Source organism: Aquarana catesbeiana, linkage group LG12 (genome assembly GCF_042186555.1).
Source record: "Aquarana catesbeiana isolate 2022-GZ linkage group LG12, ASM4218655v1, whole genome shotgun sequence".
Lineage (NCBI taxonomy): Eukaryota > Metazoa > Chordata > Amphibia > Anura > Ranidae > Aquarana > Aquarana catesbeiana.
Genome location: NC_133335.1, coordinates 25,567,701 through 25,594,517, shown reverse-complemented (window position 1 = coordinate 25,594,517; position 26,817 = coordinate 25,567,701). Strand labels below are relative to the sequence as shown.

The 26,817-nt window shown below is 45.8% G+C and overlaps 1 protein-coding gene across 1 annotated transcript in view; it reads right to left on the bottom strand.

The window, feature by feature from the left end:
* Positions 1–1,373: 1,373 nt before the first annotated feature.
* Positions 1,374–26,817, bottom strand: part of LOC141114022 (potassium voltage-gated channel subfamily KQT member 2-like) — a gene marked incomplete at its 3' end in the record, with an annotated part of 59,952 nt that continues 34,508 nt past the window's right edge. The window contains 4 exon segments of the mRNA XM_073607445.1: positions 1,374–1,502; positions 2,005–2,180; positions 4,235–4,361; positions 10,041–10,131. Of these exon segments, the coding sequence (XP_073463546.1) occupies positions 1,374–1,502; positions 2,005–2,180; positions 4,235–4,361; positions 10,041–10,131 (523 nt within the window).

Genomic DNA, 26,817 nt, shown 5'->3' with positions numbered 1-26,817 from the left:
ATGTTACAGGGGTGATAACCCTTCCCTATGCTATCTACAAAACTTAAAAATAGATTTTTTGGCTGGAGCTACACTTAAAAAATGTACCTGTTCCGACTTACAGATTCAACTTAGAACAAACCTAAAGTCCCTATCTTGTTTGTAAGCCGGGGACCCCCTGTATTGAACTTTTTCACAATATTTCAAAATGTTTAAAAAAATGCTTGAAATATATCACTTTGTGTATAATATAATATAGGAATTTCACTTTTTGAATTGAATTACTGAAATAAATTAACTTTTTGATGATATTTAAATTTTTGAAATGCGCCTGTACATGTATAGTCAATCATTCATAGAGTAATAGGCTGCTAAGATAAATCATAGATAAGAGAGAGTGAGAGAGAGTGAGAGAGAGTAAGAGAGAGTGAGAAAGAGAGAAATAGAGAAAGAATATATATATATATATATATATATATATATATATATATATATATATATATATATATATATATATATATATATATATATATATATATATATATATATATATATATATATATATATTTTTTTTTTTTTTTCACGCAATAAACATAAAAACTGTTCCAAGGACTGAAGGGAGCCTGGGGCAGCATTTACTCCAGGATCCAGGAAAGGTAAGCACATTTCAGTGCCTCTATTAAAAGTGAAAGTCCAAACATTTTTAGTAGAGAAGAGCGAGGAGGGGCTTGAACCCCTATCAGATTTTTGTTTCTGTTTTCTGGGGTTGTTTTCCCTTCACTTACTGTCCCAGTGAAAGGAAACACCCAAGGTGGATAATGACAATAAGCGTCTGATTAGGGTTATAGTCACCCTTCAGCACTAGTTGCATTCACACCTGAGCGTATTTTTTTCAGGCAGAAAGTCACGTTTTTTTGCCGCGATTTTGTAAAGGTCAAAAAGGTCACCAATGTAAAAAGCAGAAAAACGCCTGTAATCTGCCTAAAAAGAAGCTCATGTACTTTGAGCTTCAGGCATTTTGCTTCAGGTGACAAAATACTCAGATGTGAACAGGTGCCGTTGTAATGAATGGGATTTTGCTTGTTGGGCGTTTTACGAGCTGAAAATGCTCAGGTGTAAATGCAGCCTAAAAGAAGAAAAAAAACCTTTAGAGTTGTCTGACCCCACTGGGCCATCTCCCTTCACTTCCTGCTTCCGAGGGAATCTTATGTCATACAGAATGTCCTCTAATTTCTTCCGTAGCTCTGATAATCACCCAAACAAGAAATGAGGGAATCTCCCCAAAGGGGCGCAGACAGCCATATAAAGCTTACAGGGGTCTTACCCTTCTACAGTTTTGTCTGGAATTCCCCTTAAAATTTTTTATTTATCTTCCTCTATAATGAGAGACTCACCAGGCCCCACCACAGGGCGTCTGCGTAGGTGTCAAACATGTCGCTGTTCTCCTCCTTCTCTGCCAGGTAGACCAGGAAAGATGCCAGGATGAGGCAGAGGAAGCCAATGTACCAGGCTGTTATCAGTTCCTGCAGGGGAACACAGAAGGCGTTTACAAAGATCAGAGTAAAAGAAGGATGCAAAGAGGACCTGTACTGTATCAATAAATACAAGACTGTGCATTGAAGGGGGAGGGCAGATGCTTCTCATCACCTGCAGCCTCTTTGCAGCCACTTCCCGTTTACATGAACTCCGGTGATGGCCGCATGGCATTTCTCAGGGCGGGTTTCCTGATGGTGACAACATTGGACTGGGACGGTGTAATGTGTGTTGAAATGGCCACCTATCGCCCCCATTGGAAGTCCATGAGAATGGGTGACAACACAGGAGGACATTGGGGAGATGGACACAGATCATTGTCATCCCACAACAGAAAGGACCTTCATGGCAGGATCTACAGGAATTATTTTAATGAAGCCTGCGGATACAAGCTCACAGGGTGCAGTGAAATTAGGGGGGGAGGAGAGTGCACAACTGTGCAAGACTGAAGAGAAGGCCGGAGGTCAGATCTAATGCCCCTCTAAAGGTCACCTTGCTGTGCGCATACACGACGGACCCCAGCAGTTTCCACGTTCCTCCTCTCCGGTCCATACGAATCATACGCAGGATCTGTAGAAACCTCAGACTCCTCAGGGCTGAGGTGGCAAACACATTCCCCTGGGATCCCGCCGACAGGACCGCTATGGAGGCGATCAACACCAAGATATCTGCAAAGAGGGAAGGGGAGAAAAGGAGTTTGCTTCTGCATTGGGGTTAAAGAACAGGCTCCACCCCCCTATGTCATACTGTATCACCTGCTAATATAATGAGCACTAACTGCTCACTTGTTAACTGCTTCTGTCTAATTGAAGATCCATACAGGGCCTTATAAACCGGCAAAGAGAGGCTTTCAACTTCCAACTTTAACTTGTTAAAGAGAAAGTGTGTAAATGTGTAAGTGTGTGTGTAGTATAGACCCCCCCAATGGCCAGAGATCAAATCATGGGCCATTCACAGCATAATAGTAAATTGCCTCCTGCTCCTGTGAAATATTTAAATGTAATATTTAACATTTAACAAGGTTTTATTGTTAAACATAATAATACTTATATATTTCCTGTTCTTGGTGCTTTAACAAAGAAGAAGGGATCTCTTTATATATGTGTAGGCTCCTTGCTCACCTCAAGCTTGGGGACTAATAAAATATAGGATGTGATGAGGAGGCCTTCTTTGATACGCTTAAAATCTGGAAACTGGAAGCAGAAGGGACCTTGATGGTCCTGGTGCAGCTTGAGGAAGATGATCAATTCTGTTTGTAAAATTGCTTGACTGACTTGTTAAATGACATACACAACATACAAACCCAGGACATAAAAGTATACTATTACTGGGGAATGTCTGTGTTCCTGGGTCTGTACACCTGCTGTGCCCATTATGAGGGGTTCCCGCCATCCCTGTGCCGAGTTCCTGTGTCTGTACACCTGCTGTGCTCATTATGCAAGACTCCCACTATACCTGTGCTGAGTTCCCGGGTCTGTACACCTGCTGTCCCCATTATGAGGGGTTAATTTTGTTTATTGAAAAATCTTACAAAACAATAACTTATATACAATAAAACCATAATAAATAAATAAAACATATTTGTAAAATAATTGAATATGACTATACAAAACAAGAACATAATAAATGGTGCAAACCAAATTGCGCACAACATAATCCCTACGAGAGAGCCAGACTAAGGAACATCACCGTCACCATTCATGTAGCCTTTTATCAAAAATATATTTGATCTGAAAATCTAGGGGAGTGAATCAAGAATACAAAGAAAAGCCGCACACCCCAAGATCAACAGGCAGCAGCTACAGAGTCCTGATATTCCTCCACACCCTTATCCAGGCCTCCTGCTGCCACCTGTCTTTCTCAAGATCCTGAATCTGCCCAACCTCACCCAGAATGTCCTGCACCACCACTTCGACAGGGGTTCCCACCATCCCTGTGCCGAGTTCCCAGGTCTGTATACCTGCTGTGCCCCATTATAAGGGGTTCCCACCATCCTGTGCTGAGTTGGTATCCAACACATATGACAAGCCAGTGGATGAATCAGCTCATCAGGCTCACTGTTGGGTAGGTTTTTGGAGATTAGGGTTTAGGGGGGTAGGTTTCAGGCTATGCTTAAGAGCCTTGCACACTGGGGCGGTTTGCAGGCGCTATTGCGCTAATAATAGCGCCTGCAAACCGCCCCGAAAGTGCCGCTGCTTTCATTCCAGTGTGCAAGCCCCGAGGGCTTGCACACTGGAGCGATGCGCTGGCAGGACGGTAAAAAAAGTCCTGCCAGCAGCATCTTCGGAGCGGTGAAGGAGCGGTGTGTATACCGCTCCTTTACCGCTCCTGCCCATTGAAATCAATGGGACGGCGCGGCTATACCGCCGGCAAAGCGCCTCTGCAGAGGCGCTTTGCGGTGGTATTTAACCCTTTCTCGGCCGCTAGCGGGGTGTAAAACCCCCTCGCTAGCGGCCCGCATACCGACGGTAAAACGCCGCTAATAATAGCGAAGGGTTTTACCCGCCGACGCCGCCCCCCGCCCCAGTGTGCAAGGGCTCTTAAGGATTTTTGTTAGTGGTTAGGTTAAGTGTTAGTGCATTCTTTTTAGTTAGTGATACTTAGATACAGTTAGGGGAGTAGATTTTTTTTTTAGCTGCACACTAAAATCTTCTGTAAACAGCCCGGCATAGGACAATGCCATTTTCCCGCAGTTAAGGACAATTAACATAATTTTCCTCACCAATAACGCAGAACGGTTTGCGGGCAAATTTCAACCTCCCCCTCCATCCCCGGGTAGCGGCAGCAGCAGCCGGCGGCCAGATCCGCACAAAGTACTCCACGCCAAAGACCACAATGGTGACGATTTCCTGTGGGAGAAGCGAATATAAGACAGGTTCAGCTTCTAACATATAAACCAGATGAAGATAAAAAAGACTTAGTTAGACTTACCAGTGACAACCTTGAAGAGAGCGCAGTTCCGCCCATTTTCCAGGAAACACATGCAGCCTTTAAATCCCTCCTCTTCCACCATGGCTTCAGTTATTGTGTGGTCTCCAACATACTGGAAAACAAAGCACAGAAAACCACCAAACGACCATGATAGATGCTTAAAACTTCTAAGATAAAAGGGAGGGAAGCAACGGTTGTCCTGAAAGGCTCTTAGAAATACCGTCACCGGTAAGTCTAACAAAGTCTTTCTCAAATCGCCTTTTAGGACAACCTTGGAGCGGATAACTGAGAAACTTACCCTAGGTTGGGATCACTGCCTGCAGTACCTTCCTTAAACTGCGGCGGACAGTAGGTACAACTTCTGATGTCGGAGAAATGTTGAGAAGCTGGACCATTTGGCAGCCTTGCATACTTGTTCAGGCATAGCACCGACCTTTTTGGCCCAGGAAACTGCCGCTTATCTCGTAGAATGAGCAGCAATACCTGAGGGGGGCATTTCTCCCTTAGCTTTGTAGGCCTCCGTGATTGCCCATTTAAGCTACCTGCTCAGAGTGCTTTTGGAAGCTTTTTTCCCCTTTACGTGAATGTGAGAATATCACAAAGAGAGTGTTTTATTTTCTAAATTCTTTGGTAACTGTTAGAAAGTGTAGCAGGCATCTCCTCGCATCCAGTGTGTGGAAAGCTTATTCTCCTGGATTGGCAGGAGCTGAGTAGAAAGTGGGCAAGACTATTTCTTGTGAACGGTGAAAAGTTGAAGAAACCTTAGGTAGAAATGCTGGATCCGTTTGAAGGATTACCCGCTCTGAAAAACCTTTAGAAAGGGTTCTGTGACCGCCAGGGTCTGAAGCTCGCTGACTCTTCTTGCCAACGTGATGGTTACCAGAAAAATTGTTTTAAGAACTAAGCTTTTTAAGGATGCTTTCTGTAAGGGTTCAAACGGAGCTCCCGTGAGACCCTGTAAAACAACAGACAAATCCCAACTGGGAAAAACTTTAAGGGCTACCAGCCTATTCCGTGCAAGTGCCCTAAAAAATCTTGAAATTAAGACCTCTTCTTGAAAAAAACTATTAGAGCCGCCATCTAAGTTTTCAGGGTGTTGGGTGCCAGCCCCCTTCTCCATTCCGTCATGGAGAAATTCTAAGACCGAGACAAAATTTTTGACCTGGGTGGCCTTTAGAAGTTCACCAGGAATTGAACTTTTTCCAAACTTTCAGGTATATGGCCCAAGTTACTTCCTTCCTGCTGGAGAGTAGGGTCTTCACTAATTTATCAGACAGTCCCTTGGCCTTTAGGAGGTCTTCGTCGGAAACTAAGCAGTTCGATGTAACCGGTCTGCTTCCAGATGGTTCACAGATCCCTGTATTAGCAGGTCCTTTCTGGGCGGCAGCTTCCATGGAGGTTTTGCGGCCAGGTTTAGAAATGTTGTGAACCAGGGTCTATTTGGCCAGAAGGGAGTGACCAGGATCAGCTTGGTATTTTCCTTAGTACCAGCAGTATCAGGGAGAAGGGGGGAAAAGTGTAGCACAGCTACCTAGCAACTCCTGGTGTGACCATGTTTGTAAGATATTCATCTGGAAAGGTCTGGAATGTAGTCTGGCCCACTTTATGGCTGGGACCGACGCCGTGAGAAGTCCTAAAATTGCCATGGCTGATTGGACTAAAACTGAGAGTTTGATTTGAATCTGTCTCACCGCAGATTAAATCTTCTCCATCTCCTCGTGGCAGAAAAACTTTTTGAAGCACCAAGTTTATCGTATAACCCAGGAACTTCATCTCCTGCGATGGTTCAAGATTTGGTGGAGGGGGGGGGGGGGGAGATTGTCATTTGTTCTTAGGGGGATCTGAAGAGAACTCTTCCTCTTCCCTTATCCCTTTGGGAGACCCAACGGTTCTTCTGGTCTTGATCCCTATTTTTGTGGGGCTGTTGAATAGCACGAAAATTCTTGATCGGTTGTTTCTTTTTTGAAAGGGAAAGCCTTTTTCTAGTCAGCTGTCCTGTCCAAGATCGTTTCGAGGTCTGGACCAAAAAGAAGATCATCTGAAAAAAGTAGGCCACATAATTTTATCTTGGAAGCGGTGTCACCAGACAGCAAGTCTGGCTGAGTTCACCGGCGCTGACGACCTTGCTGACATCTTTACTGATTCGGCTGATGCATCAGCCATGTATTTTACTGCCTTCAGTATCAATGGAAAGGACTCCAAAATTTATTTCCATGACGTACCCGCCTCTACATGGCTCTTCAGCTTCTCTAACCAGTATTCTAGGTTTTCTGCCACAACCGTTAAAGCCATAGCAGGTTTGAGGCTGGCCAATGTGGAATCCCACGCTTTTTTTCAAGAGGGAGTCCGCTCTTTTATCCATTGCATCCTTCAGCACCCCCACATCTTCAAATGCTAGGTCTGTGCGACGGGAAACCTGTGAGAATGCTGCATCTGCACGGGGTTTCTTATTCCATATCTCTGTCTCCTTATCTTCGAAGGGAAACCTTCTCCTAAGGGTCATGGAAGAGAAGGGGCCTCTCTCAAGAACCTTTCATTCTTTCTTCACTGCTTCCGAGAGGATTCTATGGACTGGAAACACTCTGTTTAGTGTCATCTAGTCCTTGGTACATTTTATCATGAACCGACAGTTGCACCTTCTCCTCCTGGATCTCAAGGGTAGTGTAGATCGCTCTCAAAAGGTCATCCAGTTCCTCCAGTGATAATTTGTACCTAGAGGCTCGGCTATCATCTTCCTCTTCTTCCCTATCTGTGAGGCTGAGCTGTATACTATGTCCTGTGATGCTGAGCTGTATACTCTTGACACTATGGGTGGAAGCAAGTGCATTAGAGGGGACCGAGTGGGTGGATTATACAAAGAGTGGGGCTTATGGGAAAGTGGGAGGGGTCAAAAAGGTAGGGCTGGGTCTGGCGCCCCCCATCCTAAAACTTCACGAGTCGCCACTACTCTTCCCTCCCTCCCCTGAGTCAACAACTTCTGCTGTTATAGATTTGGATGCCCTAGGGCTTGACGGTGGGGCTCAACCTGACCTGCCGGGCTCTGTATCGGCATAGTTTTGTAAGCTCTCGTACTGAAGAGAACAAGTCCTTGTATTGCTGGGATGTTTCTTCTTCAACCAACTCCTTAATACAGGACCTGCACATTGCTTTCTGCCACGAATCCCTGAGTGGGTTCTTGCAGAAAGGGCATTTTCTCTGACTTGGTGGGTTGGAATGCTTGGTTTTTCCCAACGCTTTTCCCTGCAATGAGAATAAATGAAATTCACATAATGGTCCCTGAACACTTTCCTGCCCTTAGTGCAAAAAATAGACCACCGCCAGACAGAAGGGAAAGGTGCCCCCAGAAGTGCAAAACCACAGTTACAGCAACCACCATGTCCAAACTGCAGGGTCCAAGCGAAGTTACCTCTGACCGTGCAGCCACAGGCTCCCTGCAGGGAGGATACACAAATAACCAAGCATAAGCCCATATGGAGAAGAATTAAGGTACCACTATACCCCTCTTACCTGTGCCTGACCGGTGCCTGGGGCACCTGCTTCTGCCGTAGCTGTCGGTCTCTTGTCCATCCTTAGCAGAGAGCGCAGTGGGGACTGAGAAAAAGAGCCATCTGGTTTTAAATTACCCAGTCCCGGGATCATCAACAAGGGCCGGAAACGGAAGCGCCGGTCGATAGACCCGTCCCCTTGGCCTCTGTGTTCCAGGCGACGGGAACCACTTGCCGCCACACCCCCACAGGAAGCCGCGTCACCAGACGTGACGTCACCCGCCAGCCAGGGCCCCAAACCGCCATGCGGGACACGCCACCGACCAGCAGCGGCATCCTGCCCAGCCACCTGAGCCATACCTGTGGACCCCGGGCACTAAGACCTAGATACCTCCTGCAGGCCATTGCTACCCGAGCTGGAGAGGCTGAGGACACCGAAACACCCCCCACCCATACTGGGGGGGAGGGGGGGTTTGGGTGCTGGGATGGTCACTGCACTCCAGGCAGACACACTTTAGGGTAAGCCTTCTCCCTCCACCTTGGAGAGAGCATGCGCCCTGGTTCCAGTATGCACTTCCACCACGGCAGAGAAAACAAAATAACTGAAGCCATGGAGGAGGGATTTAAAGGCTGCATGTGTTTCCTGGAAAATGGGTGGAGCTGAGCTCTCTCTAAGGTTGTCCTGAAAGGCAATTTGAGAAAATTGTTCAAAACCCAATACAGATCATCTTCTTCTGATCACACAGCCAACTCGTTTTAGGGTCACAAGCCCCACTTTATCAGGGTTTCAAAAAGTCAATATGGATGCAAATGAAACTCTATAGAACAATTTATATTCAGATGTATGTTAAATGTTCAAAAGAATCCGAAGACCTGTAACTATCAATCAATGCGTTTGAGGAGCAATGTCTCTTTTATGAGGATTAGACTGACAAAGAAAAAGAGCGGACCAGCAGGAACCATTGTGCGTTGATGAAGGACAGCAGCACCACTCACACTTTGATTGACAGTTACAAGTCTCCACAAAGTTACGCATGCACAGCAATCTCTGCCAGGCATGTGATCTTCCTGGCCACGGTGAATGGTAAGCTATTAAAATGAACAAACAAGTGGCCACTGCCCCCACCTATAACTGGTCTATGCAGCAAGTACTGGAAGGGTGATGCATGTCAAACTTACAAACCAGCGACCAACTGAATTGACCTGTCTAACAATATGCGTTAAGAACAGGAGTTTAGTCTGCACACAATTGCAGATACATGCGTAAGCTAAAGGCCCAGTCAGGGCACCCCGTTTTTTTTTTTTGTAGTCTCTAACTCTAACTTCAGTGAGTCTCTACAATGAGAGTTCATCAAAGTTAGAGTTCGGGACTAGAGAAAACAGGGTGCCTTGACGGGGCCTATAGCTTACACATGTATTTGCAAATGTGTGCAGACTAAACCCCTGTTCTTAACGCATATTGTTAGACAGGTCAATCCAGTTGGTCGCTGGCTGGTTGGGAAGTTTGAGCTATTAAATGAACCCTTTTCAGCAATACATTTTTCACTGACCCATCAAACGTTCAGAAGCTGAGCGTTTTTGCACCTAAGCCTCAGGACACCAGACTTTAAATGTACTGGGGACACAAGACTGCAGATGACTAATATTTAGGCCACCAGACTGTAGATGGCCGGTACCCAGGCCACCAGATAGAGAATGCCCAGTACCCAGGACACCAGACGATAGATGGCCGGTACTCAGGACACTAGACTGTAGATGGCTGGTACCCAGGACACTAGACTGTAGATGGCTGGTACCCAGGACACTAGACTGTAGATGGCTGGTACCCAGGACACTAGACTGTAGATGGCTGGTACCCAGGACACTAGACTGTAGATGGCTGGTACCCAGGACACTAGACTGTAGATGGCTGGTACCCAGGACACTAGACTGTAGATGGCTGGTACCCAGGACACTAGACTGTAGATGGCTGGTACTCAGGACACTAGACTGTAGATGGCTGGTACCCAGGACACTAGACTATAAATGACTATATAGCAAAGCAGGGTCAGAATAAACAGCTATAGCATTCACGTCTTTGTCTCACAGAGCATGGACAACTGCTTCACATACCAGAATATAGAGCGCTCCTTCTGATTTCTCTTCATACTCTTTAATGGTGGAGAACACAGAGAGGACCAGACAGGAGAAGACAAGCAGGAACCTGGAATAAAAATAAGATATATGACTTTATAGTGCCATTCATTAAATCATGTGAGTGGGCAAAGCAAACACTGTACATCATAAAGATATCAAGAATGACACAAAAACAGTTCTGTAATCGAAGTACCAGTATTTTTTTTTTTTACTCAAGCAGTGTAAATATCTAAATGTGACCTGGTATCAGTCTCTTGTAGTCCCTGTACTTTCTAATTACTTTCTAATTAATAGCAGTGCAGTATTCAAGTGCCAACATGTGATGTGCTGATAGGAGTAGAATGACAGAGGGATCAGCTCATCAGCCTGCTGATTCTTCCTTCACTGCCCAGTCACAGGGTGGGGGAGGAACAAGAACCATAATGGGTCCATTTTTTTTTTTTAAAAGAATGAGACATTTGCACAGCCATCGTCAATAATTCCTGTACTTTGCCTAATATGTGTATCTCATGTCATCTTCAGCTCCATCTAATGGCCATAATAAATTATTTTTCTGAAATACCTCAATGAGGAAAATTTTGCATTATGGACACTAGATGGAGCCAATGATCACAGGTAATAAACATATTAGACAAATGATAGAATTATTTGAGTCATTCGCAAAGTGAAGGTTAATAAATAGAGCCCTTAGTTTGCCTTAACTGTAGCAGAGAAAAATCAGGACTTCTGCCTGGTCAGAGTGGACTGTGTTGTGTGGCAGAGCTGTGTTAATCCCAGGACTGAATTGTCAGAGATTATATTATATACACACACACTACTAGAGTTGGGCGAGCAGTTCGGGCCGATCAAAAGTTCGACCCAAACCGCCTGTTCGGTGAACACCCGAATTTGTGAGGCACTGAGCGGGATGTTCGCCCTCCGAGCGCCCCACAATGCACTGCATGCTGCACAGTGCATTCTAAGCCCTGATTGGGCAAAGCTTTGCCCAATCGGGACACAGTGAATAGCTGGTTAAGGAGCGGGCCGGGAAGCCGGCCGCTGCGTCCTTAACAACGAATGAGTCATCAGCTGTCAACGGGCTTCCCCACTGACAGCTGAATTGAGAAAAAAAAAAAAAAACAATAAAAAAAAAAAAAAACAACACACACACACACACACACACACTGCCAGCAATAAAAAAATTAAAAAAAAAAAAAAAACAGCCTGGGGTTCCCCGCCCCCAAGTCCATACCAGGCCCTTACGGTCTGGTATGAATTTCAAGGGAAACTTCATGCCAAAATAAAAAAGGCATGGGGTCCCCCTGCCCGCACACACCCACAACCACAGCCCAGGGTTGTCCAGAATAGGCCCTTGTCCCCATCGCATGTTGAAGGCATGTGACCTGGTATGGTTCAGGAGGGGGGGGGGCGCTCGCTCATCCCCCCTACTCCCATGCTCAGATAAGGGTCTGGTATGGATTTTGAGGGGGGACCCCGCGCTGTTTTTATTTTTTTTATTTTGGTGTGGGGTGCCATTTTTTTTTTTTGTAACATTTTTTTTACTGCCGGCAATTTAAATGTCATTTTTGTTTTCTTTATAAAACATCTGTTTTGCTGCAGCAGGTTCTATACATGATACAGATGTGCCACTTTACAGGCAGACAGGTAGGGGACCCCCCAGGCACTATATTTAAAGGATTTTTTTCATTTTTAGTGTTTTTTTTATTTTAAGCATCATTAAAATCACTGCTCCTGTAAAAATGATCTTTTTAAAATAAAAATGGTTTGCATTGATACATGTCCCCCAGGGCAGTATCCGGCCCCCCATAACCTTTTTATGGGCAATAACTTGCATAGAAGCCTACAAAAATGGGCACTTTTGATTTTTGAAGTATGGGTCCCATAGATTTTAATCGAGTTGGGAGCTCGGGTCTGAACTTTTTACATGTTCGGGAGCAAACCGAACAGGGGGTTTTCGGCCCAACTCTATCGGCTACCTAAAATGCTAAATTGCCTGGCTGCTATGGTACACCACTGACTCAATGCAAGCCATTAGGAGGAGCTACAGGCCACCTAAAAACGCAAATTGTATGGCTGCTATACTAGACTACTGACTCCAAGCAAAAACATGTTATCAAGTCAGAAGTCCCGGTATGAACACTTGTTTAGGGCCAGTGACTCAAAATATTGGAGCAGCAGGATCAGCATGACAGCCAGTCTTCTATCATTTTCAAGGGAGCCCAGCAATGGCAGGAACTGGATTCTCCTTTGATCTGAAGTCTAAATAAGACACATTTGGATACAGAATACATTTCCTAGTCTTAGTTCACTGCAAATGTGAACATATAGAGCGGTTCATGAACAAAAGTGCCATCCCTTCCCCACAATACTGTGAACATTGCTTGGCCTCCTACATGACAGATGAGGCTTTGACACCTCCAGGACTTAGAGGCTGAGGAAGCGGATAATTGCAGGAACCCATGGGATAGGCACTATAGGATGGGGGGGGGGGGTTATTATTCTCTGGACACCCGGAGGATCTCAAATTTAACAGAGTGCTTCTCTCCAGTCAATAAAGTCACTTCAGCATTTTCTCCCGGTCTTTCCACCATCAGCACCTTTCTTAAAGCAAAACTCCATCTTTAACCCTGATCCTGCGGATGCAGAATTACAATACAGCTCGTAGGAAATACGCAATCTTACCACGAAGGTCATTATCTTTAGTTCCCTTACATTAGAGCTGCACGATTCTGGCCAAAATGAGAATCACGATTTTCTTGCTTAGAATAAAAAGATCACGATTCGCTCATGATTCTCGCGACGTAAAATATTTCGCATTATACAAAAAAAAAAAAAAAAAAAAAAATTGGACTAACTTTACTGTTTTTTTTTTTTGTTTTTTTTTTTAATTCATTAAAGTAATTTTTTCCCAAAAAATTAAAGACCGCTGAAAGAACGCTGCGCAAATACAGTGTGACATAAAATATTGCAACAACCACCATTTTATTCTCTAGGGTCTCTACTAAAAAAATTATATATATATATATATATATATATATATATATATATATAATATGTTTGGGGGTTCTAAGTAATTTTCTAGCAGAAAAAAAAAATGATTTTTAACTTAAAACTAACAAATATCAGAAAAAGGTTTAGTGTTTAGATTGTTAAACTTAATTCATTTACACAAGAAGTCTATTCCATTGATAAATTGTTACAATGTTTAGACATAGTTCAACTGCTAAAGAATGTTGTGATTCTTGGCAGACTGCCCAGATCTTTTTCTTCCTTTCTTTTGATGGCTGTGGCTTCAGAAGAGCGGAGAGAATTCTTTGCATAGCAAGAATCGTGAAACACTTTTATCAGGATCGCAACGGGGAAAGAATCACGATAATGATTCTTGACGATTAATCATGCAGCTCTACTTTACATCAAATGTTTTTGTTTTGTTTTTTAATCCTTCTACCCATATCAGTGCTGCTGATCTCCTGCAGCCTCTATCCACCACTTCATGCTTACATGAACATTATTGCTCTGTACCGGCGTCCTGATGGCGACAATGGCGGACCATGTCTATGCAATGTATGAGTCAACACGGCCGCTTGTAGTCTCCACCAGGTGCTTAGTTTGCAGGGTCACAATGTGGGAGCACAAGTGGGGATAGTGGTCTCCCTTTAAAAGGAAGGAGGAGCTGCATGGCAGGATCCCCAGGGATTATTTTACTCAAAGCTGCAGAAATTGAATTTGAAATTGCCTAAGCCCTGGTTCAAGTCGCACCCCCATTACCGGCAATGGAAGCGTTCAAATTGATGTTATTCAAGTTGCAGCAACTTTGAAAAAGGTTCCTGCACTACTTTTTTGGGGGATCTCATTGCAACTTGCATGGACTTCTGTTAAATGAAGTCGCAAACCGCAATGAAATCGGGGGGAGGTACAAATCGCACCGATCTGCCATTTTGAAATCGTGGAATTTCAAGCCGCACTGGTTTGAACCAGGGCTTAAAGCTGAAGTTTAATTTGTTTCTATTTTGCCTCCCCTGGATCCTCTGTTTCAGCGGTGGCCGGTCTATAAGGGGCGACGCCCCCCTAGTTTCCATGCAGGGCGCCGGACTGAGTTTTTTTTTTGGAAGCACATGATTAGAGAAGGAGGCTCTAATTAGCTTCAAGAAAGTTGGGCTTGGGGTGCAGAACCCAACCACATGTGACATTAGCGAATCAATATTTGCTATTGTCATCCAGCTCCTCCTCCCAGCCAATCAGGACAGGAGGCGGATCTTAAGACCGGATTAGATGGGAGGAGAAGCCGCAACTGTGGATAGGGTGAGTGCGGATCTGGTGGTGGTGGGGGGGATGTTTGCCCCCCCCCTTCAAAAAACTGAGCACCAGCCGCCACTGTTCTGTTTCCTCATGCTAAGGCACCTTTCCCATTTTATTACAGACCTTCTTTTTATACATGTCATCACTGGGTCTCTGTGCTTCTCTAGGCAATGCAGACAGCCCATGGTTGGTGGGAGGGGCTGTACATAGCTTCCTGAAAACATCCCCTAGCACCCTGCCTCAGCATTCTCTCCCTGTTAGGAGAACCAGCCAAAACCGCTCATTGGGTGGCCCCTATAGGCCACCTCCCACCCAACACCCAAGAGATGGAAGGAAAATTGTCAGCTGAACAGCACCTGCATCCCATTAGATACAGCTGCTGTTCAGGTATTTTGACAGCTGGCGGGGAAAGCTGCAGGAGGAGATTTGTTCATCTGAGCTGTACAGTGTGGATGAAGCATCCTATTCGATTTCTTCTATTTGGCCTGCAGATTGATCATTACAAATCTATAGATATCTCATGTGGTCTGCATTCAGCCAGCTCTGGGGGGGCATCTGTGAAGCAAGAATCACCTGATCTTTTAAAATCACGGCTGGCTATTCTTTATAAGGACATATATCTTTATAGATCAATGTACAGAGATTGATATACCTATAAAGACAATGAATGATAAAACAATGTATCTGTTAATATTTATATATTCTAGATTTCTACCATATACAGTACTACCCTGAGGAAGTGAACATTGTTGCTGAAACGCGTAAAGAAGCGGCTATACTTCCAGTGAAGAAATATGTAAAACATGAAATGTGTAAATGCAAATTCTTCAAATCTTTAAGGTGGAAAAATGATGTAAGATATTGTGCTGTAATAAAGGTTAATGTAATAAAGGTTACCAGCCTCATAGTAATATACCTCACTATGTTTAAATGGGACTTTTCGGGCATTCTGCCTCTACACACACACAGCAATCTATATAATGTCATCTATTAGAAGCATGTTAAACCATTTCAACACCGCTTACTTTCACCCCCTCCCTGCCCAGGCCAATTTCCAGCTTTCAGCGCTGTCACATTTTAAATGACAATTGCTCCGGTCATGCTACACTACACTCATATTAAATTTTTTTTTTTTTTTTTTTTTTTTTTAAACAGATAGAGCTTTTTTGGTGGTATTTAATCACCACTAAAAAAAACTGCAAATAATAAAAAAAAAAGTCTTTTTTTAAAATGTTGCAAATAAGTAATTTTTCTTCTTCACAGATGTGAACTGATGAGGCTGCACTGTGGGGCACTGATGAGGCTGCACTGTGGGGCACTGATGAGGCTGCACTGTGGGGCACTGATGAGGCTGCACTGTGGGGCACTGATGAGGCTGCACTGTGGGGCACTGATGAGGCTGCACTGTGGGGCACTGATGAGGCTGCACTGTGGGGCACTGATGGGCACTGATGAGGCTGCACTGTGGGGCACTGATGGGCACTGATGAGGCTGCACTGTGGGGCACTGATGGGCAATGATGAGGCTGCACTGTGGAGCAATGATGGGGCACTGATGAGGCTGCACTCTGGGGCACTGATGAGGCTGCACTCTGGGGCACTGATGAGGCTGCACTCTGGGGCACTGATGAGGCTGCACTCTGGGGCACTGATGAGGCTGCACTCTGGGGCACTGTTGGGCAATGATGAGGCTCCACTGTGGGGCAATGATGAGGCTGCACTGTGGGGCACTGATGGGCAATGATGAGGCTGCACTGTGGGGCACTGATGAGGCTGCACTGTGGGGCACTGATGAGGCTGCACTGTGGGGCACTGATGAGGCTGCACTGTGGGGCACTGATGAGGCTGCACTGTGGGGCACTGTTGGGCAATGATGAGGCTGAACTATGGGGCACTGATGGGCAATGATGAGGCTGCACTGTGGGGCGCTCATGGGCAATGATGAGACTCCACTGTGGGGCAATGATGAGGCTGCACTGTGGGGCACTGATGAGGCTGCACTGTGGGGCAATGATGAGGCTGAACTGTGGGGCAATGATGAGGCTGCACTGTGGGGCAATGATGAGGCTGCACTGTGGGGCAATGATGAGGCTGCACTGTGGGGCAATGATGAGGCTGCACTGTGGGGCAATGATGAGGCTGCACTGTGGGGCAATGATGAGGCTGCACTGTGGGGCACTGATGGGCAATGATGAGGCTCCACTGTGGGGCACTGATGAGGCTGCACTGTGGGGCACTGATGAGGCTGCCCTGATGAGGCTGCACTGTGGGGCACTGATGAGGCTGCACTGTGGGGCACTGATGAGGCTGCCCTGATGAGGCTGCACTGTGGGGCACTGATGAGGCTGCCCTGATGAGGCTGCACTGTGGGGCAATGATGAGGCTCCACTATGGGGCAATGATGAGGCTGCACTGTGGGGCAATGATGAGGCTGCACTGTGGGGCACTGATGGGCAATGATGAGGCTGCACTGTGGGGCAATGATGAGGCTGCACCATGGGGCACTGATGGGTACCGATAAGCTGCACTGATTATCAATGTAAATGCTGTACTCACTGCGCTCCTTTCCTCACACAATGTGTCTGGAAGAGAGAGCCTATTGCCAGCGAGTCTGTTTACATGTGACCAGATGTAAATGGACACAGCTGATCACATATTAAAGGGCTGCTGTGATTGGCCCTTTACCCCCCATCTGTGATCCGCTGTGTCAGACACTCCTCGATGCATGCCCCAGGGGGAGCCCTTCCCAGAACCTGAGAGCCATGCTGTAGTCGTATATCGGCTATAGCCTGGTATTAAAGTGGTTAAAATAACAAAGATAAAAATAAAATATATCAGGCCATGATAATGATCAGAGCATGTTGGGTACAATTCTTTTCACTACCAACACATTTTGAATAGGCTGTATTTCGTCCTCAGAGGAACGAGAATCTTCTATATGGGTTTTGCTTGGGATAATGCAAGATGACCAACCCACAATTCAAATAAATGAGCTCTATGGGATCGGATCAGTGAACGGTTGGGACAATCAACAGAGAAGCAATTACTCTGAGGACCATCCAGCCCAAAGTCAGAAATGTCCATAATAATATATTCACGTTTTAGGAGTCTCAATTCAGTCAAATAATTTGACGATTTTATGATTCTTATAATTGCGTACCCTTCAAGTATCAAATATTATACAAAATGCAGATTTTGTTGTTGTATACGCTCCTCCGTAGAAACCGTATGGTGAGTGAGGGCTGTCACCCTAGGATCGATAGGACCACCTGGCGAAAAAAGACTGAAAAAAAAAAAAAAAGAAAAACGAATGCAGCCACCTTTTGTTCTTGGGTAGTACATAGATAACGCATAGATACGCGGTTGGCGATCATCTATCACACAGGCCTGTATACGCAGCACACCCGTCTCCGAGGCTCCAGATCCGATATAATGAATTAACCAGTGACAATTACAAAACGCAATCTGTCTATGGCTAGAACGGTTTGCTAAAATTTCCTGGAAATAACAGGAACAAAGCGCCGACTCGTGGGATCCAGAGCTCCGATAATTAGATTGTGAAAAATTGAAATTAATTTGTGGTTTTAGAAAATGCGCTTTGGTAAATCTGTTTTATGCAAATTACTCCAAGCCACAAGAAATGGAGGCTGTCAGGAGGCGAGATGCTTTCAGAGACAATATAATTATTATCTCCATTCATTTACATTGTTAGTCTGGCCATACATTATACAATTTTCTTATTCAATTTCATTTAGCTTTACCTTCAACTATGTAGTGGTGATCGCATACAAATGGAAAGTGTTTAAGTTTGACCTCATATTATATGGTTTTGGTAAACCTAAAGGAAAATTGTACAGTATAAATGTATGGCCAGGCTTACACTGACCAATAAGGTCTGGTCACCTGTTTTGGGAAACCTGTGGTCCAAAGTTTTGGGTGAGGGGGGTGTGTAAACTTCATGACTGTAGCAAACAATGCTTTAGATTTCAAGCATGCCCTTTCTCTTCTTACTCCTGGGGGACAGTAATTATCTCTCTATGGATAGAAAGGTCCTCCAGAAGAATCAAAAAGGTACCCTGTGACACTGGAACAATTCTTTCAAATGGCCAGACACTCCTTGCCATGTCCCTCTAAAGCCACCTGACAGTGTATTCCATCCCTCGGGGACTCGTTGGTTGGACCTCTGAATGCACTCCCACCATCCCTGCAGTTCCCAGGTCTGTACACTTGCTATGACTATTATGAGGAGTTCCAACAAATCCTGTGCTGAGTTCTCTGGTCTGAACACCTGCAGTTCTCATTATAAGGGCCGGTTCACACTGGTCTGACAGGCACTCTGACTTCCAAAGCACAAGTCGCATGACATGTCAAAACCAATGGTTCCCTATGAGAGCCGTCTTAACTGGTTTGACTTGTGTCAGTCCATACCATAACAGACCCTTATCCGAGCATGCAGCTCGGCAGGTCAGGAAAGAGGGGGTGGGGAAATGAACAAGAGCCCCCCCCCGGACCATACCAGGCCACATGCCCTCAACATGGGGGGGTGGGTGTGTGGGGCAGGGGGCTCTGCGCCCCCCCACCCAAAAGCACCTTGTCCCGATGTTGATGGGGACAAGGGCCTCTTCTCAACAACCCCGATCGGTGGTTGTGGGGATCTGCGGGCAGAGGGCTTATCAGAATCTGGGAGCCCCCCAGGTCCTTATCAGAATCTGGGAGCCCCCCGGTCCCTGCCCCCCCCCCCCATGTGAATGAGTATGGGGTACTTTGTACCCATTCACCCCCCAAAAAAAGCAGTGTAGTGTAAATAAAAAGACAGTTTTTGACAAGTGCTTTAATAAAAATGAACAATGTCCCCCAGTCGTAGCTTGAACGTGTCTTTTTCCTCCGGTCATTATGTCATCTGTGATGTCTGCCAGTTCTTATACAGCCATGGAGCTTGGCCATCCGGTGACAACACCATGAGACTCACCCCATGTGACAACCCCCCCCCCCGTTGAGGAGATGTTGACTGGTATGGTCCCCAGGGGGTGCTCACTCGCAACCCCCCCCCCCCCCCTTTTCTGACCTGCCATGCTGTATGTTTGGATAAGGGTCTGGTATGGTCTTGGGGGGGGGGGGGGAGCACGCCATTTTCAATTTTTTTTTTTTATTTGGCATAGGGTTCCCCCTTGAGATGCATACCAGACTCAAAGGGCCTGGTATGGTTGGATCAAAGTCAGATCCCGTCCATTGAAGTCGCATGGAAGTAAGACATGAAGTCGCAGGGCAAAGACAGATCAGAAGTTGTATGACTTTCATGTCAGATCAGTGGAAATATAGCCTAAGGGGTTCTCACCAACCCTGAGCAGAGTTCCTGGATCTGCACACCTGATGTCCATTATGAGGGGTTTCCACCATCCCTGTGCCGAGTTCCTGGGTCTGTACACCTGATGTGCCCATTATGAGGCGATTTCCACCATCCCTAAGCTGAGTTCCCAGGTCTGCAAAGCTGCTGTGCCCATTATGAGGAGTTCCCACCATCCCTGAGCTGAGTTCTCTGGTCTGTGCACCTGCTTTGCCCATTATAACAGGCGCCCACCATCCCCGGGTTGAGTTATAGGGTCTGTACACGAGCGGTGTCCATTGACTGGTTCTCACCATCCCTATGCAGAGTTCCCAGGTCTGCATACCTGCTGTGCCCATTATCCTGGAATTTTATATTTAATTTATATTATGTAGAATACAACAGGAGGAGCTGGGACACCCTAAACTCGCAGGTGGACAGCAGGGAGATCTCAGTGTTGGGAGTATCCAAAACACATAAAAATCCAGGGGCTGACTTGAAGCCACAGGCTCTACTCATAACTACAAAATCACTTTTGTCTGGAATGACAGCACAGACATGGCGGGTACATTAGCTTTAAAGCCATAAAAGAAATCAATGGCCAGCTCCTTTTGTCTACATGATTTTATCAGGTTATCACATCAATACAGAGTCTACTTTATGGTGTGGTCTCTTGCAATTAACCCTTCACCCCCATTAACAGGCTGACGTCTGCAGACTGAACAGTGCGGCAAATCCTGATGGACCACAAAGCTCTGTGACTGATCATCAAGACAGACGTGAAGATACTAAAATGACCGGAAATCGCCTACAACCAATTAAGTCACTAATACTCTGATGGGTCTTCTTCTAGTGTGGGTGGGAATGCAACAATGAGACCCTCACTTCCAAAAATATAGCAAACAGCATAATATCCAATTAATATATAAGCTATATGGCCAGAAGGTTCTTAACACGTGACCATCACACCTTCCTAAAAGGCCAAAAGTCTATGGACACTCCAATTGATTGAGTTCAGGGGTTTCCAGTGAAGGGTAACATTAATGCTACAACACACAAAAGACATTTTAGACTATAAGGTCTTCCAGGAGTTTGGTGAAAGACGTTTTCTGTTCCATCATGACTTCACCTCTGTGCTACATAAAGACATAGGTTGAGGAGTTTGGAGTGGAGGACAAACAAGTACATAAACCTGAGATTAATTGGAATGAGGATTGTGAGCCAGGTCTTCTTCTCCAACATCAGTCCTGACCTCAACCCTACAGAACAACTTTGGGATGAACTGGAATGAAGATTCTGAGCTAGGTCTTCTCCAACATCAGTCCTGACCACAACCCTACAGAACAACTTTTGGATGAATTGGATCTCCGAGGGAGAGCCATGTTTTCTCATCTAACCTCAGTACCTGACCTCACAAATGGATTATTATGCAAACATTCCAACAGACACGCTCAAAAGAGCTTTTCAAGGAGAGCGGAGGATGTTTGCTGGGCCAACTCCATATTTTGGAATGGAGTGTCCAACAAGATCATGTAGGTGTGAAGGTCTGGCGTCAATTAGCCATTTAGTGTAGATATTATCATCATCAAGGACTTATGAACTGCTTTACCCATCCAAATTTACGTAATACAGGTTCAGCCAGTCTACTGACATACCCACTGCCAGTGAGCTGTTAATAAAATTGCAATGACAAAACAAGTGTAAAAAAAAAAAAAAAAAAAAATTAAAAAGATACTGGAGAAATTAGAGACAACTGTGTAATAGAAAGACAAGTGTTACACCAACACAACTGCCAAATCAGCTGCAATAAACCGCATTTCATTTATTTAAGGCTTTTAACAAATGAAATTGGATCCACCAACATCAGTAGGGAGCCGGATCCAACCATTATTCTGCTGACCTGCAGCTTTCCTGCTTCCTTGGCAGGCGGGCTGAAAGGAGCCATGGTTTTAACCTGCTCAATGCTGGAGCAGCGTGGGGAAATAGAAAAGTACTCTAAATAGCCTGCCTTTACACGCACACGATCTTTAAATGACATCCCAGTCTTAGTCCGTAGGGTTCAATATTGAGTCGGCCAACCCTTTGCAGCTATAACAGCTTCAACTCTTCTGGGAAGGCTGTCCACAAGGATTAGAAGTGCGTCTATGGAAGGTTTGACAATTCTTCCAGAAGCACATTTGTGAGGTCAGGCACTGATGTTGGACGAGAAGGCCTGGCTCTCAGTCTCCGCTCCAATTCATCCCAAAGGTGTTCTATCGGGTTGGGGTCAGGACTCTGTGCAGGCCAGTCAAGTTCCTCCACCCCAAACTTGCTAAGCTATGTCTTTATGGACCTTGCTTTCTGTACAGGCCAAATCATTTGGTGGAGGAGGGTTGTTTTTCAGTGGTTGGGCTTGGCCCCTTTGTTCCAGTGAAGGGAATGCTTAAAGGATATCTAAAGGTTTGTTTTATTTTTTTAACAAACATGTCATACTTAGCTCCTTCTGTGCAGTTGGTTTTGCACAGAGTGGCCCCGATCCTCAGCGGCGCTCCTCCTCTTCTCGAGTGCCCCGTTCGAGAGCCGCTCTCCCTCTGGGGACACTCGTGCGGGCACGCTCCCGTGTCCTGCTGTTGCGTCTATTGACGCAGACATCAGGATTCAGCCCCGCCCCCCGACTTCCGCGTAATTGGATTTGATTGACAGCAGCGGGAGCCAATGGCTGCGCCACTATCAATCTATCCAATCAGGGCCCGAGACACCGGCTGGAGCTGGTGTGCTCATCCCCATCACTGGAAAGACTAGGTTCAGATAAGTAAAAGGGGGGCAGCTGCATCACAGGAGGTTTTTCACCTTAATGCATAGACTGCATTAAGGTGAAAAACCCTGAGGGTTTACAACCCCTTTAAGGCGTCAGCATACCAAGATATTTTGGACAATTTCATGCTCCCAACTTTGTGGGAACAGGCCCCTTCCGTTCTAATATGACTGCGCACCAGTGCACAAAGCAAGGTCCATAAAGACATGGATGAGCGAGTTTAGGGTAGAGGAACTTGACTGGCCTGCACAGAGTCTTGACCTCAACCTGATAGAACAACTTTGGAATGAATTAGAGCGGAGACTGCGAGCCAGGTCTTCTGGTCCAACATCAGTGCCTGACCTCACAAATGTGTTTCTGGAAGAATGGTCAAACATTCCCATAGACACACTCCTAAACCTTGTGGACGGCCTTCCCAGAAGAGTTGAAGCCGTTATAGCTGCAAAGGGTGGGCCAACTCCATTTTGAACCCTATGGACCATGACGCCATTAAAAGTTCATGTGCGTGTAAAGGCAGGTTTGACAATGCACTGGGGGAACGTGGGACCTGTGTCAGCAGGTGAGGCTTAGACCATGAAAAATAAACTCCAGTGGCAGAAAACAGGCGTCATCCTTTTTTAGGTTTACTTGGTAGAAGAAAAGATGTTTGCAAGGGGACAGAAAAGACTCTAGTCAAAACCAGCACCCTACAACCACCTGAAAAGTAAGCTTTTCTTGGGACATCCACTAAGGCTCTTCTTGAAAATTCGAATTGCCAGGCTGTCATACTAAGCCTTTGGATTCAAACCCTACCGGGTCACCAACCCGGAACAAGTTTGTGGATGAAGTCTTTTGAGTTTTCTGATCTGCAAACCAATTGAAGAACAGTAACAAATGTATTGATGCCAGTGGAACAGCCAGGTTCAAGATTTTTCACAGGGTTCCCAATGGCAGCCTACATATTTCTTTTTAAGGCAGGTCTTTATAACTGCTTTGAGGGAAGTGATAATGATAAATGACCAAAAGAGGACATTTTTTCAGCAGCCTTGGACCCCCCCCCCCCCCACCAGCATATGTCTTCATATGCAAGATGTGAGAGAAGGAGGCTGGAAAAGCTGCAGAAATTCACAAGTCCATCTCTCCATCTGGGCCCTGGGGACAGCAAATCCAAAACAGAGGCCAACAGCCTACCTAATGTGCTCGGCTTTTAGCATGAAATGCGCTAGCCTCGGGCCCCCTTTTGCCCACACCTCCCCCTTTCCCGCGGTACATCACCGCCAGCTCTGCTCTTTGCATGCCATCACAAATTCACACAATGGAACACATGACGCACAACAATAATGCTAAGACCTCGCTGTAATGTACAACGACCTACTTCCACCTGCCAGAAAGCCCGTCACCGGCCAGCAGCATTTGTGCCAGCCAGGAAAAAAAAAAAAATACAACAAAAGATAAGTGCTTATTTAAAAAGCAAACCAACCCTAAATGTACAGAGGGACTCTGGGTTCAAAAGAATACTGGTTTGGCTGTTAAGACATTCTTTGTTCAGTCCGTTTTGCGGTTCACATAGTGAGCTATAGAGGACTGGTACTGGGATAAGGGATCCATAAGGCCTACACTGCACCTTTTGTTAGGGCTGGTCTTTAAATGGCAGGGGGAAAAAAAAAACGGATTTCAGGTATTTTTTCCACTTTTGAAGTACAGTGCCTTGCAAAAGTATTCACCCCCCTTGGCATTTTTCGTGTTTTGTTGCCTGACAACATGGAATTAACATGGATTGTTTTAGGATTTGCATCATTTAATTTACTGAACATACCCACAACTTTGAAGATGTTTTTTTTTTTTTTTATTGTGAGGCAAACAAATAGGACAAAATAACAGAAAAAGTCAATGTGCATAACTATTCACCCCCTAAAGTCAATACTTTGTAGAGGCACCTTTCGCGGCTATCACAGCTCCAAGTCGCTTTGGATAAGTCTCTATGAGCTTGCCACTTCTTACCACTGAGATTTTTGCCCATTCCTCCTTGCAAAACTGCTCCAGCTCCTTCAAGTTGGATGGTTTGCGCTTGTGAACAGCAATCTTTAAGTCTGACCACAGATTGTCTATTGGATTGAGGTCTGGGCTTTGACTAGGCCATTCCAACACATTTCCATGTTTCCCCATAAACCACTCAAGTGTTGCTTTAGCAGTGTGTTTGGGGTCATTGTCCTGCTGGAAGGTGAACCTCCATCCTAGCCTCAAATCACACACAGAGTGGTACAGGTTTTGCTCAAGAATATCCCTGTATTTTGCACCATCCATCTTTCCCTCAACTCTGACCAGTTTCCCAGTCCCGACTGCTGAAAAATATCCCCACAGCATGATGCTGCCACCGCCATGTTTCACAGTGGGGATGGTGTTCTTTGGGTGATGTGATGTGTTGGGTTTGCGCCAGACATAGCGTTTTCTTTGATGGCCCAAAAGTTCAATTTTAGTCTCATCAGACCAGAGCACCTTCCTCCATACATTTTGAGAGTCTCCCACATGCCTTTTCGCAAACCCAAAAACGTGCCATTTTGTTTTTTGCTGAAAGAAATGGCTTTCTTCTGGCCACTCTGTCATAAAGCCCAAATCTATGGAGCGTACGGCTTAATGTCATCCTATGTACAGATACTCCAGTCTTTTCTGTGGAACTCTGCAGCTCCTCCAGGGTTACCTTAGATCTCTGTGCTGCCTCTCTGATTAATGCCCTCCTTGCCCGGTCCGTGAGTTTTGGTGTGCGGTCATCTTTTGGCAGGTTTGCTGTTGTGCCATGTTCTTTCCATTTGGTTATGATAGATTTGATGGTGCTCCTAGGGATCATCAAAGATTTGGATATTTTTTTTTATAACCTAACCCTGACTTGTACTTCTCAACAACATTGTCCCTTACGTGTTTGGAGAGGTCCTTGGTCTTCATGGCAGTGTTTGGTTAGTGGTGCCTCTTGCTTAGGTGTTGCAGCCTCTGGGGCCTTTCAAAAAGGTGTGTATATGTAATGACAGATCATGTGACACTTAGATTGCACACAGGTGGACATCATTTCACTAATTATGTGACATCTGAAGGTAATTGGTTGCACCAGAGCTTTTTATGGGCTTCATAACAAAGGGGGTGAATACATACGCACATGCCAATTATCATTTTTTTTAGTTGAAAAATAGTTTTATGTATATATTTTTCAAATTTTACGTCACCAACTTAGACTATTGTGTTCTGATCCATCACATATAATTCAGATTAAAAAAAACATTGAACTAAAGGCTGTAATTTAACAAAATAGGTAAAAAACCAAGGGGGGATAAATACTTTTGCAAGGCACTGTACTTAATAATCATCTCGCACGACCATGATAATGTATATATATGGCACAGTACACACATAAGCAGTAGCATTGGGTGCACCAAAAAGAATGCAGTGCAGCGTTAAAGAACGGCAATACAGAAAAACAACTAACCCAAGGACAGTGACATGCGCTAGAAAAACGCAAAATTGGGGAGAATCAACGTGTTGAGGGTTGATTTCTAAATGCCAATGGAGAATCGGGCTCTGTAGGAAAGCATATAGAAGGGGAGGAATGAACTGGTGCATTTGGGTCCCTGGTCTTGTACCAGTTCATGGCATGGACATCCTTGCCCCAGACTCAAATCTCATTCAGGGCATTTGTATGTGTCCTGAGCAAAGCTCATATACTCCAAGTTTCCCCAAAAGGAATGAGCATTCAAGTCTCAGAACCTTACAGTGTAACCAGATCACAGGGCTTGCCAGTCCATCCCCTGTTCCCATCAGTGGCGTCCCAAGCTACCCGCAGTGGCATCCCCTGCTCACCTCAGTCAGTGACCTCCCCCTGCTCCCACCTCAGTGACCCCCCCTGCTCCCGTCAGTGGCTTCCCAAATTCCCCTCAGGGACGTCCCCTGCCCCGCTCAGTGGCAACCACTTTCTGCCCCCCCCCGTGGCGCCCCCTGCTCCCGCCAGTGACCTCCCCCTCAGTGACCTCCCCCTGCTCCCCCTCAGTGACCTCCCCCCTGCTCCCACCTCAATGACCTCTCCCTGCTCCCACCTCAGTGGCGCCCTCCTGCTACCACCTCAGTGGCGCCCTCCTGCTACCACCTCAGTGGCGCCCTCCTGCTACCACCTCAGTGGTGCCCTCCTGCTACCACCTCAGTGACCCCCCCTGCTACCACCTCAGTGACCACCCCCTGCTCCCACCTCAGTGACCACCCCTGCTACCACCTCAGTGACCTCCCCCCTGCTCCCACCTCAGTGACCTCCCCCCTGCTCCCGTCAGTGGCTTCCCAAATTCCCCTCAGGGACGTCCCCTGCCCCGCTCAGTGGCAACC